The 26503-nt window shown below is 38.9% G+C and overlaps 1 protein-coding gene across 1 annotated transcript in view; it reads left to right on the top strand.

Moving 5' to 3' along the window:
* LOC140104167 (uncharacterized) overlaps positions 1-26503 on the top strand; it is a 77407-nt gene that overhangs the window by 9257 nt on the left and 41647 nt on the right. The window contains exons 6-27 of the mRNA XM_072127572.1: positions 276-536; positions 2521-2781; positions 3268-3528; positions 5130-5390; positions 7779-8036; positions 8640-8906; positions 10063-10317; positions 10689-10949; positions 11956-12210; positions 12389-12649; positions 12802-13059; positions 13176-13436; positions 14571-14831; positions 15395-15655; positions 17300-17560; positions 18026-18286; positions 18789-19049; positions 20071-20322; positions 21720-21980; positions 23969-24229; positions 24313-24573; positions 25139-25399. Coding sequence (XP_071983673.1) covers positions 276-536; positions 2521-2781; positions 3268-3528; positions 5130-5390; positions 7779-8036; positions 8640-8906; positions 10063-10317; positions 10689-10949; positions 11956-12210; positions 12389-12649; positions 12802-13059; positions 13176-13436; positions 14571-14831; positions 15395-15655; positions 17300-17560; positions 18026-18286; positions 18789-19049; positions 20071-20322; positions 21720-21980; positions 23969-24229; positions 24313-24573; positions 25139-25399 — 5721 coding nt within the window. The remainder of the gene's footprint in view (positions 1-275; positions 537-2520; positions 2782-3267; positions 3529-5129; positions 5391-7778; positions 8037-8639; positions 8907-10062; positions 10318-10688; positions 10950-11955; positions 12211-12388; positions 12650-12801; positions 13060-13175; positions 13437-14570; positions 14832-15394; positions 15656-17299; positions 17561-18025; positions 18287-18788; positions 19050-20070; positions 20323-21719; positions 21981-23968; positions 24230-24312; positions 24574-25138; positions 25400-26503) is intronic.

The raw sequence follows: 26503 nt of genomic DNA, 5'->3' as shown, positions 1-26503 counted from the left end.
GCACACAAACTTAACTCCCAAGCAGGCATAGGAAAAAGTTTAGAAGGGGTTGCAGAAGAATTTGTGACATTTGTTAAGCTTCTAAATAAAAAGTTGCAAAAAAACAGACTCACATATCTGATATTTCATTCTGTAACTTAAATAAATCCAAAACCCCGAAATGTCTAGTTGGAAGATAAATTACCCCCATTGTATTGATGGTTAGGATTTGATTTATTTGACTTTTACTTACAATATGTTAATAAAAAATAAAAACGTTCTATGTTGTTGACCAGGACTGGATTCTCCCGTAAATGTCACCATCCAGTATAACAGCAACATGGGAAGTGCATCATTATCCTGGACAGCAAGTGTTGGAGCTTCTTCATATCTGGCTTCTGCAAAATCTGCTGATGGGCATGAGGCGTTGTGCACGTCCACTTCTAGCAGCTGTAATATACAGAATCTTCTGTGTGAACAGACATACAAAGTCAGCGTCATAGCTCTCACTAATGGTTGTACCAGCAATAGCAGTGAAATCTTGTCTCTAGAAACAGGTAATATTACAACAGGTAATGCTGACCTTAAAATCTGACCTCAGTAAGTTGTATTCATCAGTGATATCACTAATTGAATTGATTGAAGCATTTTGGGCTGCAGCCGTTATTGTTACTGTAATTAACAACTAATCTTATATGCTCATTATACCCTCTTCTGTCAGGTGGGTGGACTCTGGTAAACTTCTCTCACCCGGGAACACCCTTCTAATAGTAGATAGCATAATTAGCATAATTGAGTCCTTATACTGCAAAAGTTCTTTAATAGATGACTGGAAAGTCAATTAGTAAGCTTAAAGGTCATGTACCACCATATTACCAGTGGTACACTGTCCTAATTAGGCTGCTTGTTACCGTTAGGGGACTAGTAAGCAGCGGCTGCTCAATAAACGAGTTCTTATGAGTGCGCAAGATTTGCAGCCAGCCAGCTGACATCTGACAGTCTACCACCGATAATCTGGTGGTAGATATACTTTAATGGGAGCGCCAGATGAGGTGAGTATAAGTAAAAAATGTTTAACTTCTGGACAACCCCTTTAAAGCCATAAATGTAATAATAATAATTCCTTTATTTATATAGCACAGACAGATTACGCAGTGCTGCACAGATCTTGCCAAATCAGTCCCAGTCTACAACGGGGCTCACATTCTAATTAACCCAACAGTATGTTTTTGGAGTGTGGGAGGAAATGACAATTGGTTTGTGAGCAATCTTATGTTCATCATCTTGAAAGGTTTGCCACATTGGAACTATGCCTTACCATATGCCTTTTTAAAGCTAATGGATTCCATGTAGGGCAATTTTTTACTTGGGCCTACTGCAGGGGCAGATTAAGAGTAGTAGTATAAAATTTGGTGGCTGGTTTGGGTGGCCATCGGTCCCCTAGAAGGCCTGGGCCCCGGCCTACTGGCCAAAGTGCTTATATTATGATCCACTACTGGTCTGCTGCTATATGCCAGAACAGAAAACCACTGTCAAGAGTGTCTCCTGATCCGGCTGTCTTGATGAGACCCCATATTACATGGATATTCAGTTCAATGGTAATCATCATGTCATGCTACTCTTCTCCTTAAGTGTGCCTCTCAAGCTTTCCATTGGATCAAAGGTTGGTAGAGCTGCTTAAAGTCCCTGTCCCTGTCAGGTCAATAAATCACTCTCGATGCACATACTAAAGTAAGCAGCTTCCTACCCCTCCCCAATTATAGCACTGTTAAATTTCTAGCTTTATCGGAACATACTGTAAAAAGCTACATGAGGTATGTAGCAGTCCAATTGACGGACCTAGCTTCCGACAGTCAGGCGTATTCATGGGGGGGTGACTGCAGCATCAAGCCTGGCAGTCACCGCTGGCATCTGGTATGGGAGTGGTGGACCCTACAGAGAAGCTGAAGAGAGGGGAGTGCCTGGATGGCCCCCTCATGAATATGCCGGACCGCCAGAAGCTAGGTCAGTCAGTTGGACTGCTACGTTTTATAGCTTTTCAGTATGTTCCGATAGAGCTAGAAATTTAACAGTGCTATAACTGGTGGAGGGCTAGGGCTGCTTACATTAGTATGTACAGCTAAAGTGTTTTATTTACCTGACAGGTGCTCTTTAAAGCCTAACTAAACTTTTGACAAAAGCGCATAAATTAGTGCGGATAATAATACTAAACTTCAAGAAGAAATATATTCATTTTTTCTTTTGTCATGATTGACTATTATCTGTGCAGTGGAGATGATGGCGTGAGTTTCGTCGTCAAGTTTTTGTGTGTAGCTCTGGGGTGTCAGGGTAGTGAATGTGTGTGCCAGAATCTGTTGAAACATATGCAGAGTTTTTTGGGTTACTCTTTATGGTTCATCAGATTATTTTAAAGAAACTTGTGATTCCTCTAATTTTAGATATTTTTCTGTTTCATCCAGATTGACTATGTAGACAGTATTCTCGTATACCTATTCCCCAATACTTTTTCATGTTTAACTTAGTTCTGTATCTGAATTACAGCTCCATGTGCCCCTCGGAATGTGACAGTAATCCGTGAATGTCAATTCAATACTGTCAGCCTTTACTGGAACCCTGTCATAAATGCTGTTAAATACACTGCAAATGCCATCGCCCCAGATGGCAGCAAAGAAGAATGTGTGAACAGAGATACCTACTGCTTCTTCATGAACCTGCCATGTGGGACAGAGTATGAGATGAGTGTATTTGCATTCAACGGCAAAGTAAATGGTTCTAAGAGCCAAGGGATTAAAGTGAGGACAGGTGAGAAAATGAAAAAAAACCTCTTCTCCTTTTACAATAAAAGCTGCAGTAGACAATGGGGGAAATTTACAAAGTGCAGTGCGCAATTTTTCTGTCTGACTTTGCTCGTCCTTTTCGGTGCAAACCGCTTGCACATGTATTTAAGTGCACATTTGTGTCTCAGCTTCACTACACTGCCCTGAAATGGGCGTTCTGGTGCTCAGTTTGACCACGCAGTACATTTATCATGCAAAGTCCGACAGAATTGTGTTGCACGCCCCATCTTACAGGTGCACCAAAAAAAAGTTGCTGCACTCTGTGGAGGCAGTGCAGAGGGCGCCAGATTCATGAAGAAAGTGCACCAGAAATCCTGAATTGCCTATACAGGTAATCTACACAATTTGCACTGTTTTTAGTACATGTGAGCCAGTATGTGATATATATGAATATATTATTATTTCATTGTTTCATATTCTCCATACTTACACATTATTCATCTCATTCAAGCTCCTTGTGATCCCCTAAACGTGCAAGCCATTTCAGAGTGCACAGACAACACATTAGTCGTGTCATGGGAACCATCTGTTGGGGCTTTGTCCTACGCAGCATCAGCTCTAGGAAGCAGTGACAGTTCCTACAACTGTTCTTCAGTTAATACCAGCTGTCAAATCAAGAAACTGCAATGTGGAGAAAGTCTATCCTTGTCTGTAGTCGCCTATGACGATGAGTGTGCCAGTACGAGTAGTTCTCCGCAGACCGTGGTAACAGGTAATATTAACATTGCCAAAAAAACCCCAAGACTCTAGGTACCATGTTAACAAGTGGTTGGAGTTTAGTTTTGTGATTTACGTCTTTCTTAGAACTTGCCAGATACCATTGTGCTTCTGATTTTGGCAGATATAAATTGAGAGTCCTCAGTTGATGATACTTTTTTCATCTAAAACTAAAATTCATCATCCTATTTAGTTGCTTTGTAACTTAAAGGGAACCTGTCATCAGAAACTGACCTAATAAACTACTACCAGTATAGTCTAGCAGCTTTACACCTTACAGATCATGTTTCTTTCATAGCCCAACATGGCTCCATCACCCAGAAAATCAACTTTAAAGTGAAATGTAAATTGGTTGTATAAAGTCAAGGAGGTGGAGAGTTTAACAGTGAAGACAAGCTTTCCCTGCCTCTGCACACATCCTCCAGTGACTTACATCATGCACCAGACTTCAGGAGATCTGGTTAGCGATGTCTCTGGGTGCAGAACCATCAATTATAGTGAAGGGATGTTCTGAGACAGGGAAGGCTTGAATTCAGTGATAAACTCTCCTCCTCCTTGACTTTTTGCAACAAATTTACACTCACTTCAAATTTGATTTTCTGGATGATGCCAACACCCTGGGCCATGAAAGAAATGTGATCTGGAAGTTGTTCAGCTGCCTGACAACATAATGGTAGTGGTTTATTAGGTTCCCTATAAAGGGACACTCCAGTGAAAGTTAATTTATTGAATAATACATGGTGCAGGGTCTAGATGGAGGAGCAGGACTCATTTTATTGTATTCCTAGAACCTTGCTGTAACCTAGATTCATTCTCTTCCCTTTAGGCCCTGTACAAGGCATAATTTAATGAATTAGCTGTGACTGGAGTGTCACTTTAAAGGGAATCTGTCATTAGACTTGCAGGTGGCATCATACAGAAAATCAACTTTGATGTGAGATGAAAATTAGTTTGTATATAGAGATGGAGGCAAAGGGCTACTGTGTCCAGGGATAAATGAGGTTCATAATGTCAATCACTGCAAAGGTGGTGTTCTGGGGTGTGGAGGAGCCTGACTTCAGCTCTGAGCTCTCTTCCTCCATGATTGTATACAACCAATTTACTTTTAACTTCAAGATACATTTTTGGATACCACCACACTGGAAGGGGGAGACACATATCTGTGAGATGTAGCAGTGCTCACAGTGTAAAAGTGTAAAAGTCTGTCAACCTGTGTCTGTCATGCCTGAATCCTCTTTTCATTTGAGCTTACAGCTTTAGTACCCTTGTGAGAAATACCAGCGCCTAATTCTAATATATTGGTTGCCTTTACAGTTTTTTAACACTGTCCGTGTGTTTTGTTTCATGCTTTTAGTGTCTTTTTAATAGGGTTTTTAATCAGATGTACTTTTGTCATGTATTGTTAATAATTTTTGTAATAAAGTTTTGATTTATTCATTGACTTAAGTTTATGTCTGTGCTCTTCCATGGAGGTTTAATAGGGATTATCTTGATGTGTTGTGGTCCTCCGCACTTTGAGCAGTAATATTGGATTACATATATGCTTAACCCTGTAGTTTTTGTTTTTCTATAATTTTTTATGTCTTTGTCTTCCAGTTCCATGTGCACCAAAAAACATTTCAGCTTCAACAGACTGCATAACCCATTCTACATTTATCCAGTGGGACTATGGTGAAGGGGCCGTACGGTACATTGCACATGCAAAAGCAAGTGATGGCTCAGAATATTCCTGTGAATCTTTTCATCAAAGTTGTAATCTATATGAATTACCATGCAGTCAGACCTACACAGTATATGTCACAGCTGACAACTACCAGTGTATCAGTCCCTATAGTCCAACTGTGGAAGTAAAATCAGGTGAGCGGTGAGCGTTCATAACTATTGACCAATAATCAAGAATCAGTGTCTGCGGATGAGTGAGCCAGACTTAGGGGAACATTGATGGTGGGGATGTGCATTAGGAGATGGAGGAGCCAAGAGGTACTCCTGTGATGTTGGCTGGCGATCATTTGCAAGTAATTTTTACGAGAATCTAAAACTAATAAAAATGGCTATAACGAGCAAGTAAGTTAGGGCAGTCTACCATCAGGGTACCATCAAAGTATAAATAAGTTGAAGAAAATGCCTCAAAGTCTCAAGCTCTAGTAGAGTCAAATCCTATTTAACTGAAATTGGTCTTATGATCTTACGGTGGTCACCATTCAAAAGCTGTTACTCCAGGGCATACCGAAGTAAGAACGCTCTTTCATCTAACTCATAGAAGCTTCCATCCTTCAGCATTAATAAACATTGTTATGTCCAAATATTGAGCAAGAATTTAAATCCAACTATTGCCTTGGATTCAAGTCGGGAAAGGGAAAATGTCTTCTATTTGTGGCTTCTGAATCCACTGCTGTCAAAAATAAACTGCATCAAAAATGGCAGTGGCACTTAAAACCAAAGATATATACAGTGCAGCACATATATCAAACTTTTTACTTGCCATTTTCTTTCATTTTTGAGAATTTTCATGGTGTCTGTGCTCATTTCTGACTTTTTGTCTAGTTTTCTGAAGTGTTCCTTGAGTTATCACCTGAATCCACATGTGAAAGTTGTGACTTTTTTAAAAAGTTGCAAAAACATTGCAAATTGTGGCGTTAATCTCTGGCTGCCCCTGACTAGGCGTAAAAATGAGGTTAGAACTGATTGCGACTTTTGGAGACTTTTTGTGACATTTGTTTTAAAAAATTCACTAAAGACCAAACGCCACATGTATCAATAAGGAAAAACCCCTGAGATACATCTGACCAGCAGAGAAAAGCCAAGAAAAGTCCCAAAAAACAGACAAAGCCAGACTTTTGATACGTGTCCCCCGGTAACCCCTTTAACAATTGATCTGTTTGTGGAGCATATGAGACAGATGATGACTTTTGATGATTTTTTTTTAAATCAGTACTTGCTAAGTTTTTTCTCTTTCTTAAAGGGAACATGTCGGCACCTCTATGAAATATTATTGGCTTGGTTGGTAAACTGACCTCCATAATCTGTAATTTGGGAAATATCTGGCAGAGAAATCCGGATATTAATAATTTTAGTGTGTTATTGGCATCATTTCAGCGTCCAGTGCCTCTATTATCCAGTTTTACCATTTATAGCCTCCAACTCAATTGCCTGCCCTCAGTTTGTAACTGGACAAGACAAGGTGCTCTGGACCTTGTGGTCTACAGCCATGGATCAATGAAATCCACAACAAAGATTTCTCTAAATTTCCACCAGTGGCATACGTTTCATCTAATTGTGGCCCAATGGATGTCAGATACAATTTATAAATTCTCTGAAGCCTTATAAAGCCTCTGTTTGAGGTGCAACATCATCCTTTCTGTATGCACACTGAAGAATTAAAAGGGCAGTTTTGAATTTGTACATGCAAAGTCTGATACGTTCCAATGAGGGAGCCTAACTGGTAACACCCACTTGACTAATTACTCATTAAATTCAAAATGATAAAAAAAATATTAATATTAATTAATATTAATATACTCTTGATTTGTTGTTTCATGGGAAATACACTTATTCTGTAAAATAGTCAGGGGAGGTGGTAGGTCATCTAATAATTTTTAATAGAGGATCTAGAGCAGGGGTGTCAAACTAATTTAGCCCGTGATCATCATCAGCCTTGTGGTTACCTTAAAGGTGAATGTCATTTTAGTACTGTATAAATGCTAATTGGGCTGTTTAGTAGTTACATTTATACAGCATTGACATAACAGTTATTCCTTTGAGTGCAACCAAAAACCTGCACATATTGTTAAATAACCTCAGACACAGCCATGGCAAGTGTGTGCCCCTGCAGCAGCCAATAGTCAAAGTGTCTCCCACAGCCACTAGGTTCCCCTCACAGCAACCTTTCAGCAGCCGTAGTGCCCCATCATAGCTACCAGAGTGCCCCCATAACAGCAAGCAGCTCCTGCCCCTAGCACAGAATACCGGTAAGGAGACAGAGCTAGGCCGGATAGCACAAGGCTGCGTGATGGATTTGGCGTGTGGGCCTTGTGTTTGACACCTTTGATATAAAGAACCTTACAGTGCTGCATCGCTTGCCTTTTGACCAAATATTTTTAATTGAATGTATCACAACAGATAATCTCTTCTACAGCTTGCTGGCATTTCATTACTTTGTATTGCAAATCACTACTGTTTGTTTTTTCATTAATTCAAAAATTGGCTAAAATTTTTTAATATGAAATGGAATGTTTGTGTTTGTAGTTCCCTGCATCCCGGAAATCATAAACACCCAATACATTTGTAATCAAAACACAATATACGTTCAATGGAAAGAGGACACTGGAAATCTAACATTCAAAGCTACTGCATTGGGTGACTCTGCTCATCACAATTGTACAACCCAAGAAAATTTTTGTGAGATTAGCAATGTTAGCTGCGGACAACTATACTCTGTTTCTGTGCATGCCAACTATGGCCACTGTATCTCTTCTTCCAATGACAGTGCACCATTTTATTCAGGTAATGTTTGTTTGTCTTCTAATATCAACATTGTATTAGCTATCAACTTTCTGAGCAGGAGGCGCTTCTGGCAGAGCCGGCGCCAGCATTGGGCGCTTTGTCGGGGCCCATTGCTGGGGGGGGGGGGCCCACAAAAGGCTGTTCATAAGGAATCTATAGAGGGTGAGGGGGGACTTTAAATAAAATAACCATGGGAGGGGCTGTTTGGTATGATAAACTAGCGAATATTTTAGGGAACAGGAGACTGTTTTCATTTCTGAATTTTTAATGCTGTCACGTGAGTTGACTGTACAGGGGCCTACTGAGGCTCTGTCACCAAGGGGCCTACTGAAACCTGGAGTCGAACCTGGCTTCTGATAAGGGGGTTTAAAATTGAGTATTGGTTGCCTGTGTATCTTATATAGATTGTAATTGGGGGGGGGGGTCACTAACTTTATGACAAAAGGGAAGGCTAACAGCTTGACGGAGAACATCCATTCAGTTACTTATTGATTAGATGTTTATGTCACATCAAGTATAATCACTATGAAAATAAACTTCCTATTTGATGGGCAGTTGCTAGTTCTAAAAATCAAATTAATTCTCTTTATTTTTCATTTACAGCACCTTGTGCACCAACACTTGTGTCCGCTGAAAGTATTTGTGCTAATGGCAAAACTCAGATATCCTGGACAAATAGTTCTGGGAAAGGTGTGGATACCTATGTGGCCGAAATGGAAAGCAGTAATAGTCTGACCCAGCTGATGTGCCAATCTATAAATGGAACTTGCGAGATTGAAGGGACTAAGTGTGGAGAAATGTACAGTGCCAGAGTTACAGCAGTGGGTAGCAGTTGCCAGACCCAGTCCAATGTATTTTCAGTACAACCAGGTACCGGCCATCACGTTACTTGAATTTATTTAATTAAACATTAATAGAATTTTTAGCTTGGATAAATCTTCATTTTTAGTAATTCAAAACACTAAATAGTTCTCATGTAACTAAGCAGTAACCCATAAAAACAACGACCAAGAAAAAAATCTCTTTTTATGTAACATAGATTAGCTAAGAATTCAGGCAGTTGTTTTTCAATGATAATTAGAGAAAATTTTCATAAAACCATTGTCAAAATTTCTTTGGCTCTGAAGTCACCTGAAAAGTAAAAGGCTTGCTAAGTTGACTTCTCACTTTACTAGAAGGTTTAGAATGCTCAGCGATGCGGCAAAAACTAGAGGCTACTTTTCCTGCACTTCAGGCAATAAAGCAGTTTTTACATGGAAAGATTGCACTAACAATTGAATTGCCATTGCAGCCAGCAGCCTTCTGGTGGCTTCCAAGTCCTGCTGATGCAATTTTACTGTCACAGTAGTATTGCAGTTAAAGTGATCTATTCAAGCCAGGGGCGTAACCTAATGGGAGCGGCAATAGCAATTGCTATGGGGCCCACATTGTCAGGGGGCCGTGGCTTCTGGAGTATTGGGTGTGTATTGGGTGTGTGGTATTGTATGTATGTTTGTATTTGCTGTATGATTGTGTATATGTGATGTGTATAAGCTGAATATCTGTGTGTACTTTATGATTGTGTGTATATGCTGTATGTATATGCTGTGTGTATATGTTGTGTGTGATTGTAATTCACCCAAGTGAGTATACAAATGTGTATATTTTTAAGGGGGCCCCATTCAGAAGTTTGCTATGAGGCTCTGCCTCTGCTAGTTACTCCCCTGATTCAAGCTACTTGGTAAAGGGAAAGGGCACTTTTTTTTTAAACCTTGCCACATCATGTACTGTTCAGTAGTACTACTTATTCATATTATAGGTGGCATTTTTGTTAACAGCAGACACACTGGAGTCTATTCCTTGGTTATGATTTAGAAATAACTAAAAAGCCAGTATAGAAAACTGAAAAACAGCAGAGACTCCCTCAAAGGGAGAATGGGTTATGTGTGTTAATAGTCAATACTACATTCTCTGACTCAATACTCCACATGTTGTTTGCAATCCATACTATAATTTCACAAGATCAATTACTTTTCTCTGTTATTAGTACCCTGTACCCCTACAAACTTGGAAACGGAGGTTGGTGCCGAAGGGATTGGTGTTTCCTGGTCAAGTTCATATGGAGCCATCAATTACATAAGTTTCATAACGAGAGATGATGGATTTAAATATGAATGTCACACTTCAAACACAAGTTGCACAGTGACAGAGCTGATGTGTGGCTCCCAGTATAGTACGGCTGTGACAGCGATTGGCCAGAACTGCAACAGTAACAATAGTTACCCTCAAACCTTTCAGACAGGTGAGAATTTTACATCCACACAAGACTGACCTGCAGTTACATGCTGTCCGGGACAGTAGCAGCCCGAGATTTCAGCAACTGAAATTAATTATTAGTTGTACCTTAAATTGATGCTAATAGTTATAGCAACAATAGTAGTAATAGAGATAATAATAATAATATGCATAATTATCATTATTGTGTTTTGTTTTTCTTTTTGATCAGGAGTAAGAAACAAAAATGACTGTTGATGAAACTTTTAATATAGTTATTCAACTGATATATTTGGGAGACACTAAAGAACTATAAGGATCATCATTTTTTAATCTCTAGATGTCTAAACTATTGAATGTCATTAACTCTCCAACTCTCTCTGTATGTTTAATCTACAGCACCATGTACTCCCCAAAATGTGGCTACCAGTGTGGATTGTGTTCATAATGGTGTAACTGTATCATGGAACAGGAGCTTAGGAGCTGACAATTACACCGCTTTGGCCATGACCCCCGATGGGGATCATTATTATTGCCATTCCAATACGACATCATGTGACATTGTGGGGTTAAAGTGCGGACAAAACTATGTGATAACTGTTATAGCAGCTAATAAGTACAGTAACAGTAAAGCAAGTCTGCCACTAGAACTGCTTATTGGTGAGTACATTTAGTCTTTTATTCTGTTGGAGATACTTGAACAATGGCCTATACAAGGAGAAATCCATTCAGTATATTCTGATTGGAAAGTCAGCTAGATTTTATATTGCCTTGTGTACTAAAATAGCTTGTCTCCTGTTTCATCAGGATTTCAGATGTTTTTATACATGATCCACTGAGCCAGCATTCTTCTAAAAAAACTTTTATAGATAGCCTCTTTTCCAACCATGGTAGCGGGGAGCTGCAGTATACTGTCAAGCTACCCTGCCCTCCTCTCTGACTAATCCAGCTAAAGAGAATTCCTGAGGGTGCAGTGAGGAGCAAGGTTAATTTTTCTTTACATAGCCAACATCACTTTAAACCCCAGCCTTCCTGAGGTATTGGTTAATGATATAGTAGAGGCAAGTCACACAAATCTACTGTCTCTCTCACCTTTCTCTCAACTCGTGCTCTGGCATATGATTGAAGTGCTGCTGGATACATCAAGAGACTTACAAGGCCTACTGATGTATCCAGTGGGTGGCTGTTTTATCGACCAAAACTAAACTAGCTGTTATGTGAATTTTTGCATAGTCTGGGTAGTGCATAGGCGCAGGGTATTAAGCCCACCCACTCTTCTGCCAGCTGTGCCCCCTCCTTACCCACTCCACGGCTACTGGCATCCCACCCCTACCCATTAGATTGGGAAACAGTGTCCCCTCAGAGGGACAAATAAAAAATTCAATTCTCTCTACATTTTGCCATTTATAGTACCACTTCAGCCATTCAATAGCTTCCATTATCATGCTTTGCACTACCAAATAACCTCTCAGTAACTTTGTTTTGGTATCTTAGTTGCCCCATTTTAACTGTCACTGTGATGTAACTCAGACTTTCACCTGAAGGTAGACCCACTAAAGTTGCTCTTTTTCTGTCTAACCCTATCTCTTTTCAATAGTAAATATGTTTGACACTTGTGTGTCCTCTTCATATACAGATTGACTAATTGATGTTGCTTTTGTTCCAGCACCCTGCACCCCAACAAACATAAAAATCCTGGTTGGTCCTGAAGTTGTGAATGTATCCTGGATGGCGACGACTGGAGCTGTGAATTACACAACTCGCATAACAGGAGACAATAAAGAAATATTTGAATGTCACACTTCAGACACAAGCTGCTCGATGACAGAACTCCAGTGTGGCTCCCAGTATAGCATGACCATGACAGCGAATGGCCAATACTGCAGCAGTAACAGTAGTCAAACCCAAGCCTTACAGACAGGTGACAAAACTATACATTCTCCTGTTTTATGCATCTAATTATCTGTGTGTCATATTTTCAGGTGTGTCCTACACCCAAAAATATAGTGGTTTTTAATAATGTTAATTAATTATTATTATCAAAAATGTGAAACGATGTTAATGACTATATTTTCCTTATCTACGTCCTTGGTCTTCAGCTCCTTGTACTCCACAAAATGTCACTGCAATTGTGGATTGTGAGACAAATGTTGCAACCGTTGTATGGAGCTTCAGCCCAGGGGCAGAAAACTACACAGCATTGGCAAATATTCCAGATGAGGGAGATTATGTTTGCCATTCTAATACAACATCGTGTGACATTGTGGGGCTAAGGTGTGGACAGAAATACCTAGTAACTGTCTCAGCCACCAATAAGGAGAGCAGCAGTAATGCAAGCCTGCCTATAGAACTTGTCACTGGTGAGTACATTCATTCTTCTTAAAAAATACAAATATTCTATCAAGAGAATATGGTAGAAAATACATAATTTTGATAATGAAGTCAATCCTAATTGTCATATTTATATAATTTAACTCATTTATTAATACTATAAATGTTCTGGCCTTTCCAGCTCCTTGTGTCCCATTACAGGAGGCACCAAAACTTAACTGTTACAACAACTCAGTTTCACTGTCTTGGAGTCAGACTTCTGGTGCCACCAGCTACTTTGCCAATGTTTCCAGTTCAGAAGAGATGCTTTCCTGCCAAACAACAGGCACTAGCTGCATTATCGATCAGCTAAAGTGCGGATGGACATACAATGCGACAGTTACTGCGATCAATCAACAATGTAGGGGCCCATCTGCCACCCCAGTTGAACTTACAACCTGTAAGTTGCTTGTTTACATCAATAACTGATATGATTGTGTACATTTTATAGACATCCTGGTCAAAAATTCTTAATATTTCCAATACCTGACTCTATTATTTGCTATGTAATTTCAGCTCCTTGTCAGCCTCACAATGTGGTTGTAGATATAAACTGCTCCAGTTCAGTGGTCAACTTGAGCTGGGGGGAGACCCTTGGAGCTCAGCGATATTATTCCATGATAAGTACACCAGAAAACAAATATCTTTTATGTAATGATACTGAGCTCAGATGTGTGATCCATGATCTTCCATGTGGACAGACCTACAATGTGACAGTGACAGCAGTCAGTGACCAATGTGAGAGTATACCCAGCTTTCCAGCTGCATTGTATACAGGTAAGTTAGATGATTATTAAAGTGGTTAACTTCATCCTGTACTAGTTTTTACTGACTTAATGTTTAAAGTGCACTTTAAAGGGACAAGCAAGAAAAGACTTATTGTTTGTATTATGTTTACCCTATATACTCAAGTATAAGCTGACCCAAGTATAAGCCGAGGCCCCTAATTTTACCACAAAAACCTGGGAAAACCTATTGACTTAAGTATAAGCCGAGGGTGGAAAATGCATTGGTCACAGCCTCCCCAGTATATAGCGTGCCGGACCCTACCCCATAGTATATAGCCAGCACCTGCCCCCCCCAGTATATTTGCCTTCCGGCCCATATCCCCCAGTATATAGCCAGCCCCCTTCCCCAGTATGTAGCCAGCCCCCTGCCCCAGTATATAGCCAGCAGCAGGGGAAGCCAGAAAGGTGAGCTTTGATATTTTTTTACTCGAGTATAAGCCAAGTTTGTGTTTTCAGCACATTTTTTGTGCTGAAAAACTAGACTTATACTCGACTATATATGGTATTTATGAAAACAATGGGAGGAATTTATTAATGCATTGTGCCAGAATTCTGGTGGTTTTGTGCCAAAAAACTGTCTAAAAAATGCCTTGCACCACATTTATCAAGGCTTTTAGTTCTCTTTTTGGTACTTTTCTGAAAAGGGTGTGACAAAAGGATGTGACAAAAATTCTGCTGCGCAGTTTAGACCAACTAAAACTAGGTCTAAAGTAGGAACCGACGGTCTTATACTGCACCAGAATCTTGCATCACAATGATAAATCTGGCACAGCAAAAGACTAGTGTTTTATAGTTAGAAAAGGTAGAACTTGAGAGGCATTGTTAAATACCCATCATCATTTTAAAGTGCTATCAAATGTTTTAAGTTATTTATATTTTTTTTTTAAAAATTATAGGATCCACCATTTACAAAAGGTCATGCCACGTATTTAAGAAAAATCCAGGACTATTGATGCAAACACCAACTCAATTAAATCTTTCAATAATCCATTAAAATTGCTGTTGTAACCACAAAGAGTTTAATCTATGTAGGGGCACAAGATCTGAAATGGAATAATTTTTTTTTGAGAGTTTCTTTTAGAATACATACAGTACATGTCATTATATTCTTTATGTTGTGCAGTTCCCTGTTTGCCAAGTCAATTTCAAGCTGATGTAAATTGCGAGTCCAATGTAGTCACCCTCTCATGGGCCCAGACAGCAGGGGCAGTGAATTATACTACAGTCGCTATTGGACCTCAGGGAGAACAACTGTACTGCCAATCCAGCAACACGTCCTGCAGCTATACACAACTTCCCTGTGGTCTGAAGTATGATGCTTCTATTGCTGCAGTGGGAAAGAGTTGTAGAAGTGATTTCAGTGGAGTTGTCCCTTTTTACACAGGTTTGTGCATGAAATTTATATTGTAGTTCCAATTCCAAATTGCAAATTGAATATTGTCCTACATATGTAATACTTCTTTGTGTACAGTGTTCTTTCATTGTTTGTCATTTTCATGGGGGAATCCTTTACACCTAGAGGAGAGACAGATTCTTTACTGTAATAACGGTGGGACTATGGAACTCTCTGCCACAGGAGGTTGTTATGGCGGACTCTATGTACATGTTCAAGAGAGGCCTGGATGCCTTTCTGGAGAGGAAAGTTATAATCTTATTGGTTGGACGTGATAGACCTGCGTCTTTTTCCAACCTTATCTACTATGTTAATATGATTGTTTTTGTGTACAGTATCCAAATACTCCCTACCTTGTTGTTTCACATTGTATTGTACATAGGATTTAAAATTTATCAGATATGTGACAGAGCTATAAGAATTGTACCTTTAACCACAGTACTTGTGGTTTCACTTTAGAGATTAATAAGCACTGTATGTTCTGCTCTATGGCGCTTCTCTATGCCTCCTGTTATTGTTACTCACAGAAAATAATTGTTTTCCCATTATTTCAGCTCCCTGTGCAGTCAGAAACATTCAGGTGCAGCACCAATGTGGCAGTGACTATGGAGCTGTGACCTGGGAGGCCGCCCCTGGAGGAATCACATACACAGCTATACTTAGCACTGAAGATGGAGTGAGAAATGTATGCAACACATCCGATAGCAGCTGCATAGTTTATGACTTAAAATGTGGTCAAAAATATTCAGTGGCCGTGGAGACATTTGGCCTAAGTTGTAGAAGCAAAGTAAACGCCACAGAGTATGTAACCACAGGTAATTTCAGTTTATCGTTTTGAAAATTCCACTGACTGGACCATGTTCTGTAGTGTTGAAGCAAGACACCAGTTGGCCCCAATTGTTAACCTTGTACTGTAGCCCCCTATACCAAAACTCTCGCTGCCAACCAAATCACTCACATTATACTTGCGAAAATATATAACGGATATATGTTACACAGACATATACACAGCACCATACTATATATCTACCTCTCCTCATTCATAAAAAAATTATTAAAAATGTCCTGCAGCCTCTCCTCATTCAGGAAACGTCCGACAGCCTCCCCTCACAAATGAAATCTCCAATGCAGCAGCTTTTTCTCATAATTAACATGTTCAGCAGCCGCTTTCCCTAGCAAATGAAATGTTCAGCAGCCTCCAATCACAAATAAAATGTCCAGCAGCCTCTCCTAACTAATGAAATGTCTTGAAGCCTCCCCTCACAAATAAAATGTTTAGCAGCCTCCCCTCACAAATTAAATGTTCAGCAGCCTCTGCTCACAAATTAAATGTTCAGCAGTAGCCTCCCTTTAATAATAAAATGTCAAGCAACAGCCTTCCCTGACAAAGTGTCTGCCAGCCTCCCCTCATTATGGTCTCCGGGTAATAAAGAAAAAGAAAAAATAATCTCATTACTTAGCTCCTGTGCTCCGGCCATCCACGCGGCTTCCTCTTCATTCTCGGGCCTGTGCACTCTTTCTGTGCGCACTGTATGACGTGACACCATGCAGACGCAATAGCAAACAACTAATGATAACGTAGACCCCAGACAGAATATAATTAACATGTTCAGCAGCCGCTTTCCCTAGCAAATGAAATGTTCAGCAGCCTCCAATCACAAATAAAATGTCCAGCAGCCTCTCCTAACTAATGAAATGTCCAGAAGCCTCCCTTCACAAATAAAATGTCCAGCAGCCTCCCCTCACAAATAAAATGTTCAGCAGCCTCTACTCACAAATAAAATGTTCAGCAGTAGCCTCCCCCTTAATAATGAAATGTCAAGCAGAAGCCTTCCCTCACAAAGTGTCTGGCAGCCTACCCTCATTATGGTCTCCAGGTAATAATGAAAAATTAAAAATAATCTTATTACTTACCTCCTGTGCTCCGGTGATCGAGAGCGGTGAGGGGGGTGGGGTGGACAAGCACTTTACCAGACCTACTATATATTGCCAAAAGTTGTTCTGCTGTCTACTGTATGTTCACCCCCAAAAATACAATCTGGAGGTGCAAAACTACATAATTACACTGGTTGCAGACAAACACCGGGCATGTTTACATGACAAGATGCCACTGTTAGTGGTCTATTCTACTATTCTTCTAGTGGAATAACACACCACCATGAGTAATCATATACTAAATGCAGAGCATTACCTTTTCAGAAGAATGTCATTAATGGTAACTTGGACAAAGGCTTTAGCAGTAATGCTGAAGTTTACCTTTGTAATATGGTAACATATGAGAAATTATAGTTACATAAATCATAGTTGCCTTATGTACATTCATTACTATCTATATAGAAGATGTATGTTTTATAAATGAATATGAATGTGTGACATAAAACACCAATACAGAATTATTTTGGATCATGTGCCTAAAAATTCACATGCGGTAATTTCTTACTTTTCCCTTTCTTTAATAGCACCCTGCAAGCCACAGAATGTCACTGCAGACATTGACTGTCAAAGCAATCGTGCGGCTTTATCCTGGAACAAGACCCTTGGGGCTGACAATTATTTAGCAGCTATTATAGGTCCAGTTGTAAATGGTCCTACCTGTGGAACAACATCCACAACCTGTAACATTGATCATTTGGATTGTGGAATCACATATGGCTTTATTGTTACAGCATTCAATGCACAATGTGAAGGTGAAAGCAGCAGTGTCACACAACTAGTTACAGGTAAAAACAACGCAAGTGATCGAGTCTTTCTCTAGTAGATTGTTTTTAGTTATTGCTTAGGTTGCAGGGGGATCTTGGGTTGCATAGTCTGTTAGTAGAGATGAGTGGACTTGATGGTTTGGGTTTGGCCATCCAACCTATATATATTCATAGAATGGCGGCAAATAAATGCTCCTGGCTATGATTGGCCAAGGGGAGTTCCTTGGCTAGGAGCTGGATTGGTTATTGGCTGCTAATCCGGCAATACGTCCAGGTCGGACCGCCAAAAGCAGACATCAAGTCCGCTCATCTATATCTGTTAGAAAAAAAATAGATGAAATCCTTTTTGCACTAAGAATTTTAGTGCTCCAATCTTTTGGATTCCATTGCATTTGGTAGGAATCAATCGGCATGTTATGTTTTGTTCACTGATTAATTTTTGATGGTTTATACTATTTTTATAATGGCCATGTCTGTCTTTTGAAGCTCCATGTGCTCCTGACCATGTTGTGACAGAAATATTTTGTGATTCTGGATCGTTGGTTCTGTCTTGGAATCAGACGTCTGATATTGAAAAATTCACCTCTAACTTAATGGGATCTGATGGTGTCAATAGAACCCTTGAATCCACAGAAGCAAATTGTACCTTCCCTAACCTGCCATGTGGACAAGAATACGCTGCATCTGTGTATGCCACAAACAAATACTGTGATGGTCCGATGAGTAAAAATGTCAGAATCCATACTGGTAAGGCAATATTAAACTTATAAAATAAAGATACAAACAATTCAATACAAATATAGCTAAATACATAATGATGGATGTCATTGAGAGGGAGTTCAAATAAAAATCTGTCACCTTAGGCTCCCATTTAATGGTGATATGACTCCTTTGGTAGGTTGTCATCACAACACTACTATTTGCAGCATACTTAATATTTTGGACCACAACAGCTTAAAAAAAAGGCTTCCTATATTCATTTAGTAGTTTATTGGTCAATGCGTATATAACTGCATAATGTATTATTAGTTTCTACTGTGAAGCCTGGGCGAGCACCCCGCAGCAGTATTGCTTTGATTGCCGGTTCCAATGTGTGGCTGTGACTGTCGGACTTGGACTTTGTTCTGTACCTGTGTCCAGGTGGTGCCAGTCACCTTACCTCCTCTGGTGTCTACTGGATAATGTATTATTAAGCCAAAGGCCAAATGACATTTTCTTTCACTTACATTCTGTCAATTTTAATCTACAGCTCCTTGTGCCCCTGAGAATGTATTTTCTTCCCTGAGCTGCATGGATAACTCAGTTCTTGTTACTTGGGGAGATTCACCCGGAGCTTTTAATTATACCTTATCGATGATCAACTCATATGGAGACCGACACAACTACACCAGTGTGAACACGACACGTAAGGTACAAGATTTGGTATGTGGAGAAAGCTATACGATAGCAGTCACTGCAGAGAATGAGATTTGCAGCAGTAAGGAAAGCACAGTCATTGACCTTCTTACAGGTGAGAGTACATCTTTTTTTCCATAAAGTATAGTGTTTATTGCTATGAACAAAACATTATTATACATATACAATACAATGCAGTACAGTGCTTAACAGAAGCTTTGTATTAAACTAAATTGTTAAGCAGTTTCATCTCCAACCAGAACCTTTTTAAGTACAGAAAACCTTTTCTCTTCCTCATGACTTACAGCGGTCTAAGGAAGTGAGATTGTAGGTACTAGATTGTACAGGTGCTAAAGAACCTGACTTGAAGGAGTATGGGGAACAAAAGGGGCACTCATTTTATTTTATCTGGTTACTAAGCTATTGTCCTTTAAGGACTATGATTAAGGTTAAATTCACACAATTGTTAAGGTAGCCGGGCGGTAGCCGGGCGGGCTTAACGGAGGTGCGCTAGAGAGGACTAGGGGTGACCCCTTCCCTCTCCATAGGAAATACTGCTGTATGGCCGTTCTTACTGCCAAAGATAGAGCATGCTCTATCTTGTGTGCAGGTATGATATGGAAGGAGAAACGGCGCCATAGCCGTCTACGGGGGACGTATATCTGGCCGCAAATTTGCGGCCGTATGTACGTGTCCCCGGAGTTCATGTGTAGGCCCCTAAGGCACCCTTCACACGCCCATGTGAATAAACAGAATCTGTGAGCCACAAGCTGGGTTGAGAGGGTAGTGATGACAGGCGTGCCCACTGCACTGTGTGAGTGTATATTGCATGTCTATGGTTGTCATGAGCTAGCTGACATTTTTGCGGCTAGCTCATGCCCACCATATGTGAGGAAAACCTTACAAAAGTTTCCCTCTGTGTAGATGTGACACCCAACGTCTCCACAGATGAGGCCTATAGCAGCTGATATACAGATAGAATAGAGATGTCTTCTTCCCGATCTGTTCTCTGATCAGCTACTGAAAACAGCTGAGCTATGGAGGTGCAGTGTTTATTCCAATGGATATGTTGCATGAAATATAACACATGCAGCCACAAATGTCTTAATTAAACATGTATTTCTTCACTTTTTCAGTCCCATGTTCTCCAGTGAATTTACAAGCTCACATTTCTTCGGACTTGGTTGTCCTGGCTTGGGAAGAAGCACATGGTGCTGTGAATTATACCACAGAGGTCACAGGCACTGATGGAGAAATATACACTTGTTATACATCCAATACTTCATGTGAAATGAAAGACCTCCTATGTGGTGTTCAGTACACTATGTCAGTCACCGCTATTGGACCACAGTGCAGCAAAGTCAGTGCTAGCTATGAATTTCAAACAGGTGAAGATACATTAATATATTGTTACTATTTAGTATATGTAGAACAAATTACCTAGAATATAGCAAATATCAATTATGTAAACTTCCAAGGCCACTTATAAATTATCAGGTTCACATATTTGTAGCCATTGTCTCTGGGATTTGTATTGGCCGATGTTTGTTCACAATATATTTGGTGACATTTATAATGTGGGCAAAGCTTTTGTTGTACTAAATTTATTTTGTTCCTTATTTCCTCAAAATCATTTTTTCATAGAATTCGTTATGTCACATCAAAACAATTGGTCACACAAGGTGCATTTTCCCACACAATTCACAATACTCATTAACACAAGATTCACAATCAGCATTTTTTCACACAAACTTAATTTTATTAAACGCTAAATTCACAAATGTAAATGTAATGTAATCTGAAAAGATTTTAGGTCCCAGTTCCGTAAAAAATAAAAACTTTCTTTATTAAAACATATTAAAATACATCGACATGACTGTCATTTTGTGAATCACACAAAGCAGATTGTTCACAAAAAATGCAAATCACAAAATGTTTTTTTACACAAAATTCACAAAAGGCACTCTGATAAACAAAATCCACATAATTACATAATGCATATTGTAAAAAAATTTTACATTTGATCAAAGAACTCACATTATACATTTTTGTCACTTAAATAACATAAGATAAATTCACTTTCATACACAGATTTCAAAAAATGAATTTTTTCACATAAAATGTACAAAATGCTTTTTCATGCACAAAATTCACAAAATGCATTCTTCACACAAAAGGAACATTATTCAAAAAAACGCACTTGCTCACACAATTCACAAACTCTAATATCTAAAAAAGGCATTTTGTCACTCAAATGAAGACACAAAATTAACAAAACTCACAAAATGCTTTTTTGTTACATTTTACACTGTTGCATGAAAATCAAAAAGAGCATTTTGTTACTCAAGATTCACATAGTGCCCAAATTAATAAAAACTGATGCAATGTACTTAGTTTTAGTTTGCACTTTCTTTGTGCAAGCTGGGACACATTAGTTATGTTTAATCCAAGTTTATAAAAGGAATTAAAAGAATCCAACATACAAACATAGAATTCTCAAATGTGAATGGTGGTCGAGCAGGACCCCGGCATTATGCATAGAATGAAAATTGGCGTAATATTTTAATACGTGCTCAAAAAATGCTTGTAGAACATGACCTTAGTAAGACTGCTCAAATGATTGGTCGGGGAACAGACAAACCAAAAACAGACAAAAGCTACGTACAGGAGAGACATGAGGGGGTCAGGATGTAGTATTAGTTGTACTGTTTTCACAATGTTACAAATATTTTTATGTTACAAGTATTATGTAATTTTTATGTATTTCATTTCTTTTTTCCTTAAGCTCCATGTCCTCCTCAGAATGTATTATCAGAGCTGAACTGTGATAGTAATTTAGTAAGGATTTCATGGAACATAAGTTCAGGAGCCAACAGTTACCAAGTTAAAACTGTTGGGTCAAATGGTGAAATATCTTTCTGTAACTCTACAAATACACATTGCTACTTCACTAACCTGACATGTGGAACAACATACATCGTTGCCGTAATAGCAAGCAATGAAGCCAGCATTAGCAAGCAAAGTTTACCTGTTGAATTTATAACTGGTGAGTCCTCAGTAGTTTAATACTAACAAATTAGTCCTTGCTGTGTATTGGGATCACATAAATGTTGTTAAGCTGTTCTTTAATAAAACAGAGGGGAAATCAAAGTACTCAAATATGAGTGTTCACTTTCTTATGTATTGAGGTTTATTATGAAATATATCCTTTGAAGCAGTGGTCCCCAACCACCAGGCCACAGCCCAAGGCCAGTCTGTAGAATATCCAGTCCATGGCCACAGCCAAAAAAAAATAATCCTGAAACTCACCCCCCAAAAGCAGCAGCAGATCTCTTCTCTCTAGTGGCTGTACACTGGGCTGAAGCGGGTAGATGTGATAATGTCACATCATCTCCATCACAGAAAGGAGTGAAGACTGCTGCTCTTTTGCAGGAGCAGAGAAACTTAAGTACAGGCGGTCCCCTACTTAAGAACACCTGACTTACATACAACCCCTAGTTACAAACAGACCTCTGGATTTTGGTAATTTACTGTACTTTAGTCCTAGGCTACAATAAACAGCTTTAACAGTTATCACTGGTGTCTGTAATTAAGATTTATTGTTAATCCTGGTTCTTATGACAATCCAACATTTTTAAAATCCAATTGTCACAGAGACCAAAAAAATTTTGACTGGGGTTACAATAGTAAAGTATACGGTTCCGACTTACATACAAACTCAACTTAAGAACAAACCTACAAAACCTATCTTGTATGTAACCCGGGGACTGCCTGTATATGTGTATATTTAATTATATTTAAAGGGAGCTTATGAAGGGGACTACAGTAAAGAAAGATACTATAAATAAGGGACATTATAAGATGGGGCTGCAGTAGAGGGGACATTATGAGACGGGGGCTACGGGAAAGGGTGCGTTTTAAGATGAGGACGACGGGAAAGGGGCCATTATAAGACAGGGGCATCAGGAAAATTGTCATTATAGAGATTGTAGTGAGGTACAGGGTAATTGCCAGCATGCCCATTTCTTTTTCCATGGGGGGTGGGGGGTATCTAACATGGTCCGTGGCAAAAAATATTGTTGCAGCCGGTCGCTTGTTACAAAAACGTTGGGGAACACTGCTTTAATGCGATTTTTCCACTCATGAGTCTCACGAGAACATAACATTCGAGTGCATACTTTGTGCTGGAGATCCCTGTCCTAAAAGTGCCATGAAAATGGATCATTCAGCAACTATTTCTCTTGATTACAAGGCAGTCCATTCTTTAGCAATCGTTAGCAATCAAATACATTTTTACACAGATATTTTGGGATAGTCAAGCATTGATTTCAGTGATTCATTATATAATATATCGGCTTTTTTAGCTACTCACTGTAGTCCACAGACTCTGCTATAATTACCATTGTCTATGGACAGTGGTGTATAAAATAACTATTACATTTGAAGCTTCCTAGATTACTGTGTCATTTTGTACTTGAATGAGGTAGGACTGGTTTTAAGAGGTGGAGAACTTGGCAATCACGCATGACCATTATTTGCTAGGGTTCAGGGAGGTATAACCACCTACATTTAAAATAAACCTCAAACCACATAACATTATTTTGCATTATACAGCTGTAATTTTTGAGTACTAATAGACACTACTAAAATATTCTGTGTGTGCCAGGAATTGTGACTTTATCATGGCATGTATGCCCGAAAACTGGCCAAGCATCATAGATTATCTATATTATATCTATTATATATATTATATCTGTTATAAATTTTTGAATATTTTTTTTCTATCACTCAGTTTATTGAAAGGTATTCATCAAAAATGCAACATACAGACCATATGACAAAATGTTAATGCAAAGTAACCCTTAGCGCTCACAGGAAAAGTGCAAACATATTATTGTATGGTACAAGGCAAAACTGGAGGTTTTCAAGTATTTTTTAAAACAGAAATGGCTGACAGCTCATCTTAAAGGTAGTAATATTTAGAATATTTGGGCGATACATCTTTTATATTGTTATGTTGTTTTCTTTTTTCAGCTCCCTGTGTCCCAGTACAGGAAGCACCCCGACTCAGTTGCTACAATAATTCTGCTATCCTGTCATGGAATCATAGTTCTGGTGCCATTCATTACATTGCCAATGTCACTGGTCCAGGAGAAGACATATATTCCTGTCAGACAGAAGATACTGAATGTATAATCGGTGCATTGAAATGTGGTCAGACCTATAGTGTGACAGTCACTGCAATCAACAACCAATGTAGTGGTCTTCCATCTGCTCCAATTTCCCTTTTGACTGGTAATGCATAATAGCATCTATTTCAATGGTGACTTCTGGCATGAATAATACATTCAATAGCTAATGGATATCCCTTATTACAGCTCCATGCCAACCTCAGAGTGTGGTCTCCAACATCGATTGTTTCAATTCTTCAACTCTTGTCACCTGGGATGAAGCCCCTGGAGCTCTGAGATATGTATCCAGATTGATATCACTTGGCACACAGTATTTTGAGTGTAATACTACTGATACCAAATGTGAAATCACTGGATTAGAATGTGGTAAAAACTACGATGTGACGGTGACAGCAATCAGCAGAGAATGTCAGAGTGACCCCAGCTCGCCGGTTGAACTCTACACAGGTGATGAGCCCTATCCAATTAAAGGGGTATTGTTGACTGGTAGACAGTATAGAAGATATGGTACTTGTTTGAATGCTGCAGTCTCTTCTAATGGTGGGGGTCAGACACCCACTAATATGATATTATAGTTGATTAATATCAAATCTGTAGGTGTCTGACACCTGGTATCTCACCCCGTCAGCTGTTGGATGCAGTGTTCAGATAAATACTGTTGCTTATTTAAAGTCTACCAAGTACAGTGCCATAAATTGTATTGTGACGTTTAGGTAATGCAGCTCAGTCCTTTTCACCTGAAAGGGACTGAACCTACAAGGCGCCACATGAAGCAGAAGCATCACTTACTGTAGTGCTGTGACTGATTCACAAAGATGATGGGACAACGGTGCAAGGTGTAATTATTTATGTATGCTCACCAGCAATAATAACTATAAAACTTGCATTTCAACTTCAAATCTGTTGATTTTATTAAATATTACAATTTAAATATGATAATATATGATGATGATAATAATAATAATAGGAAACCTGCTAATCATAATGATATTAATAACCGTCTTCTCTTTAGCACCTTGTACACCAACTGACCTACAAGCTGAGGTAGACTGTGAGTCGCATTGGACAACTGTGTCCTGGGCTACTGTAGTAGGAGCTGAAAATTATACTGCAATTGTCACTGGGCCTCAGATGGACGAGCATTACTGCAACACACTTGACTCTTCTTGCAACTTCACACACCTATCATGTGGTCTTGGATATGAGGCAACCATTCTTGCAACTGGAAAGATATGCAATAGCACAAGAAGTTCTGCCATTGCATTTCAAACAGGTTTGTGGAGTGTTTTATGGTTATTATGTAATAATTGTACTGCTATTAATTGTTATTATATTTTATTGTTAATGGTGCGGTCACACGCAATGCTAGCACACAGGGGTGATGCATATGTGTTTCCAGAAAAATGTGTGTTTTCATGGATCTGGCCGAGACCCATCCCCGTGTTCTAGCGTTGCGTTGTAAAGCCATGTAGGTAGTATTAATAATATTTTCATTTGGACATTTACTTAAAATATTTTTTATTGTCTAGTTAATCACTGTAAAGAAATTGTATTTAGTAGTAAATGAATCTAAGAGACTTACCTCTCCCTAAACAGTTGAATAAATGTAAGGAGTAAACATCTTCTAACACACATGTTTATATGGAAGGGTGGTTATACAGCCTCCCTTATCTGTATGTAATTGTACTGTAGCTGTCCCCAGTCTACAGACTAAAGATGAACCTGCTAACACTCAGTCAGGGTGTTAATGAAGAGGAACTGTTTCTCTGCCTTTTCGAAAAATAACATATACATTTCTTATAAAGTAATAAAGTTTTAATTAAAAAATAGGTTACAACACACAAAAATGGCCTACCCCTTAAAAAAAAGTGAAAACACACACATTTTGACCTCCATACCCATACCAAACCAGGCTACATTGACATTTTTTAACTATCCATCACACAAAAATTATATGAATCAATAAACTCATGTGTGTATAAATAAAATCTATGCATCTTTTCGCTAAAAATAACAGCCACATCGACAAAAAAATTCCTCCAAAAAAGTATTTCATTATTCAAAGGAAGGTCATTTCCTATTAAAAAAAATGCATTGTACGTGTATTGACCCAGAGAAAAAAGTTATTACATTCTTTAAGTTCGATGATGTATTCAGAAATTTTTTATTTGAAAAAACAACATCAAATTTGTGTTTTTATTTCAATTATACTGCACAGAAAGAGTAAGAAACACCAGTGGGGCATATGAAACCCAAAATAGTGCTATTATAAACTACATTTCTCCCCCCAAAAAACGAGACCCCCTACAGCTACAGTGCCAGAAAAATACGAAAGTTTTAACTTGTAGTAGGATTTCACAAAAAAAAACTGTAAAAT

The sequence above is a fragment of the Engystomops pustulosus genome, chromosome 10, assembly GCF_040894005.1.
Source record: "Engystomops pustulosus chromosome 10, aEngPut4.maternal, whole genome shotgun sequence".
NCBI lineage: Eukaryota > Metazoa > Chordata > Amphibia > Anura > Leptodactylidae > Engystomops > Engystomops pustulosus.
This window is presented reverse-complemented; position numbering and strand designations above follow the sequence as displayed.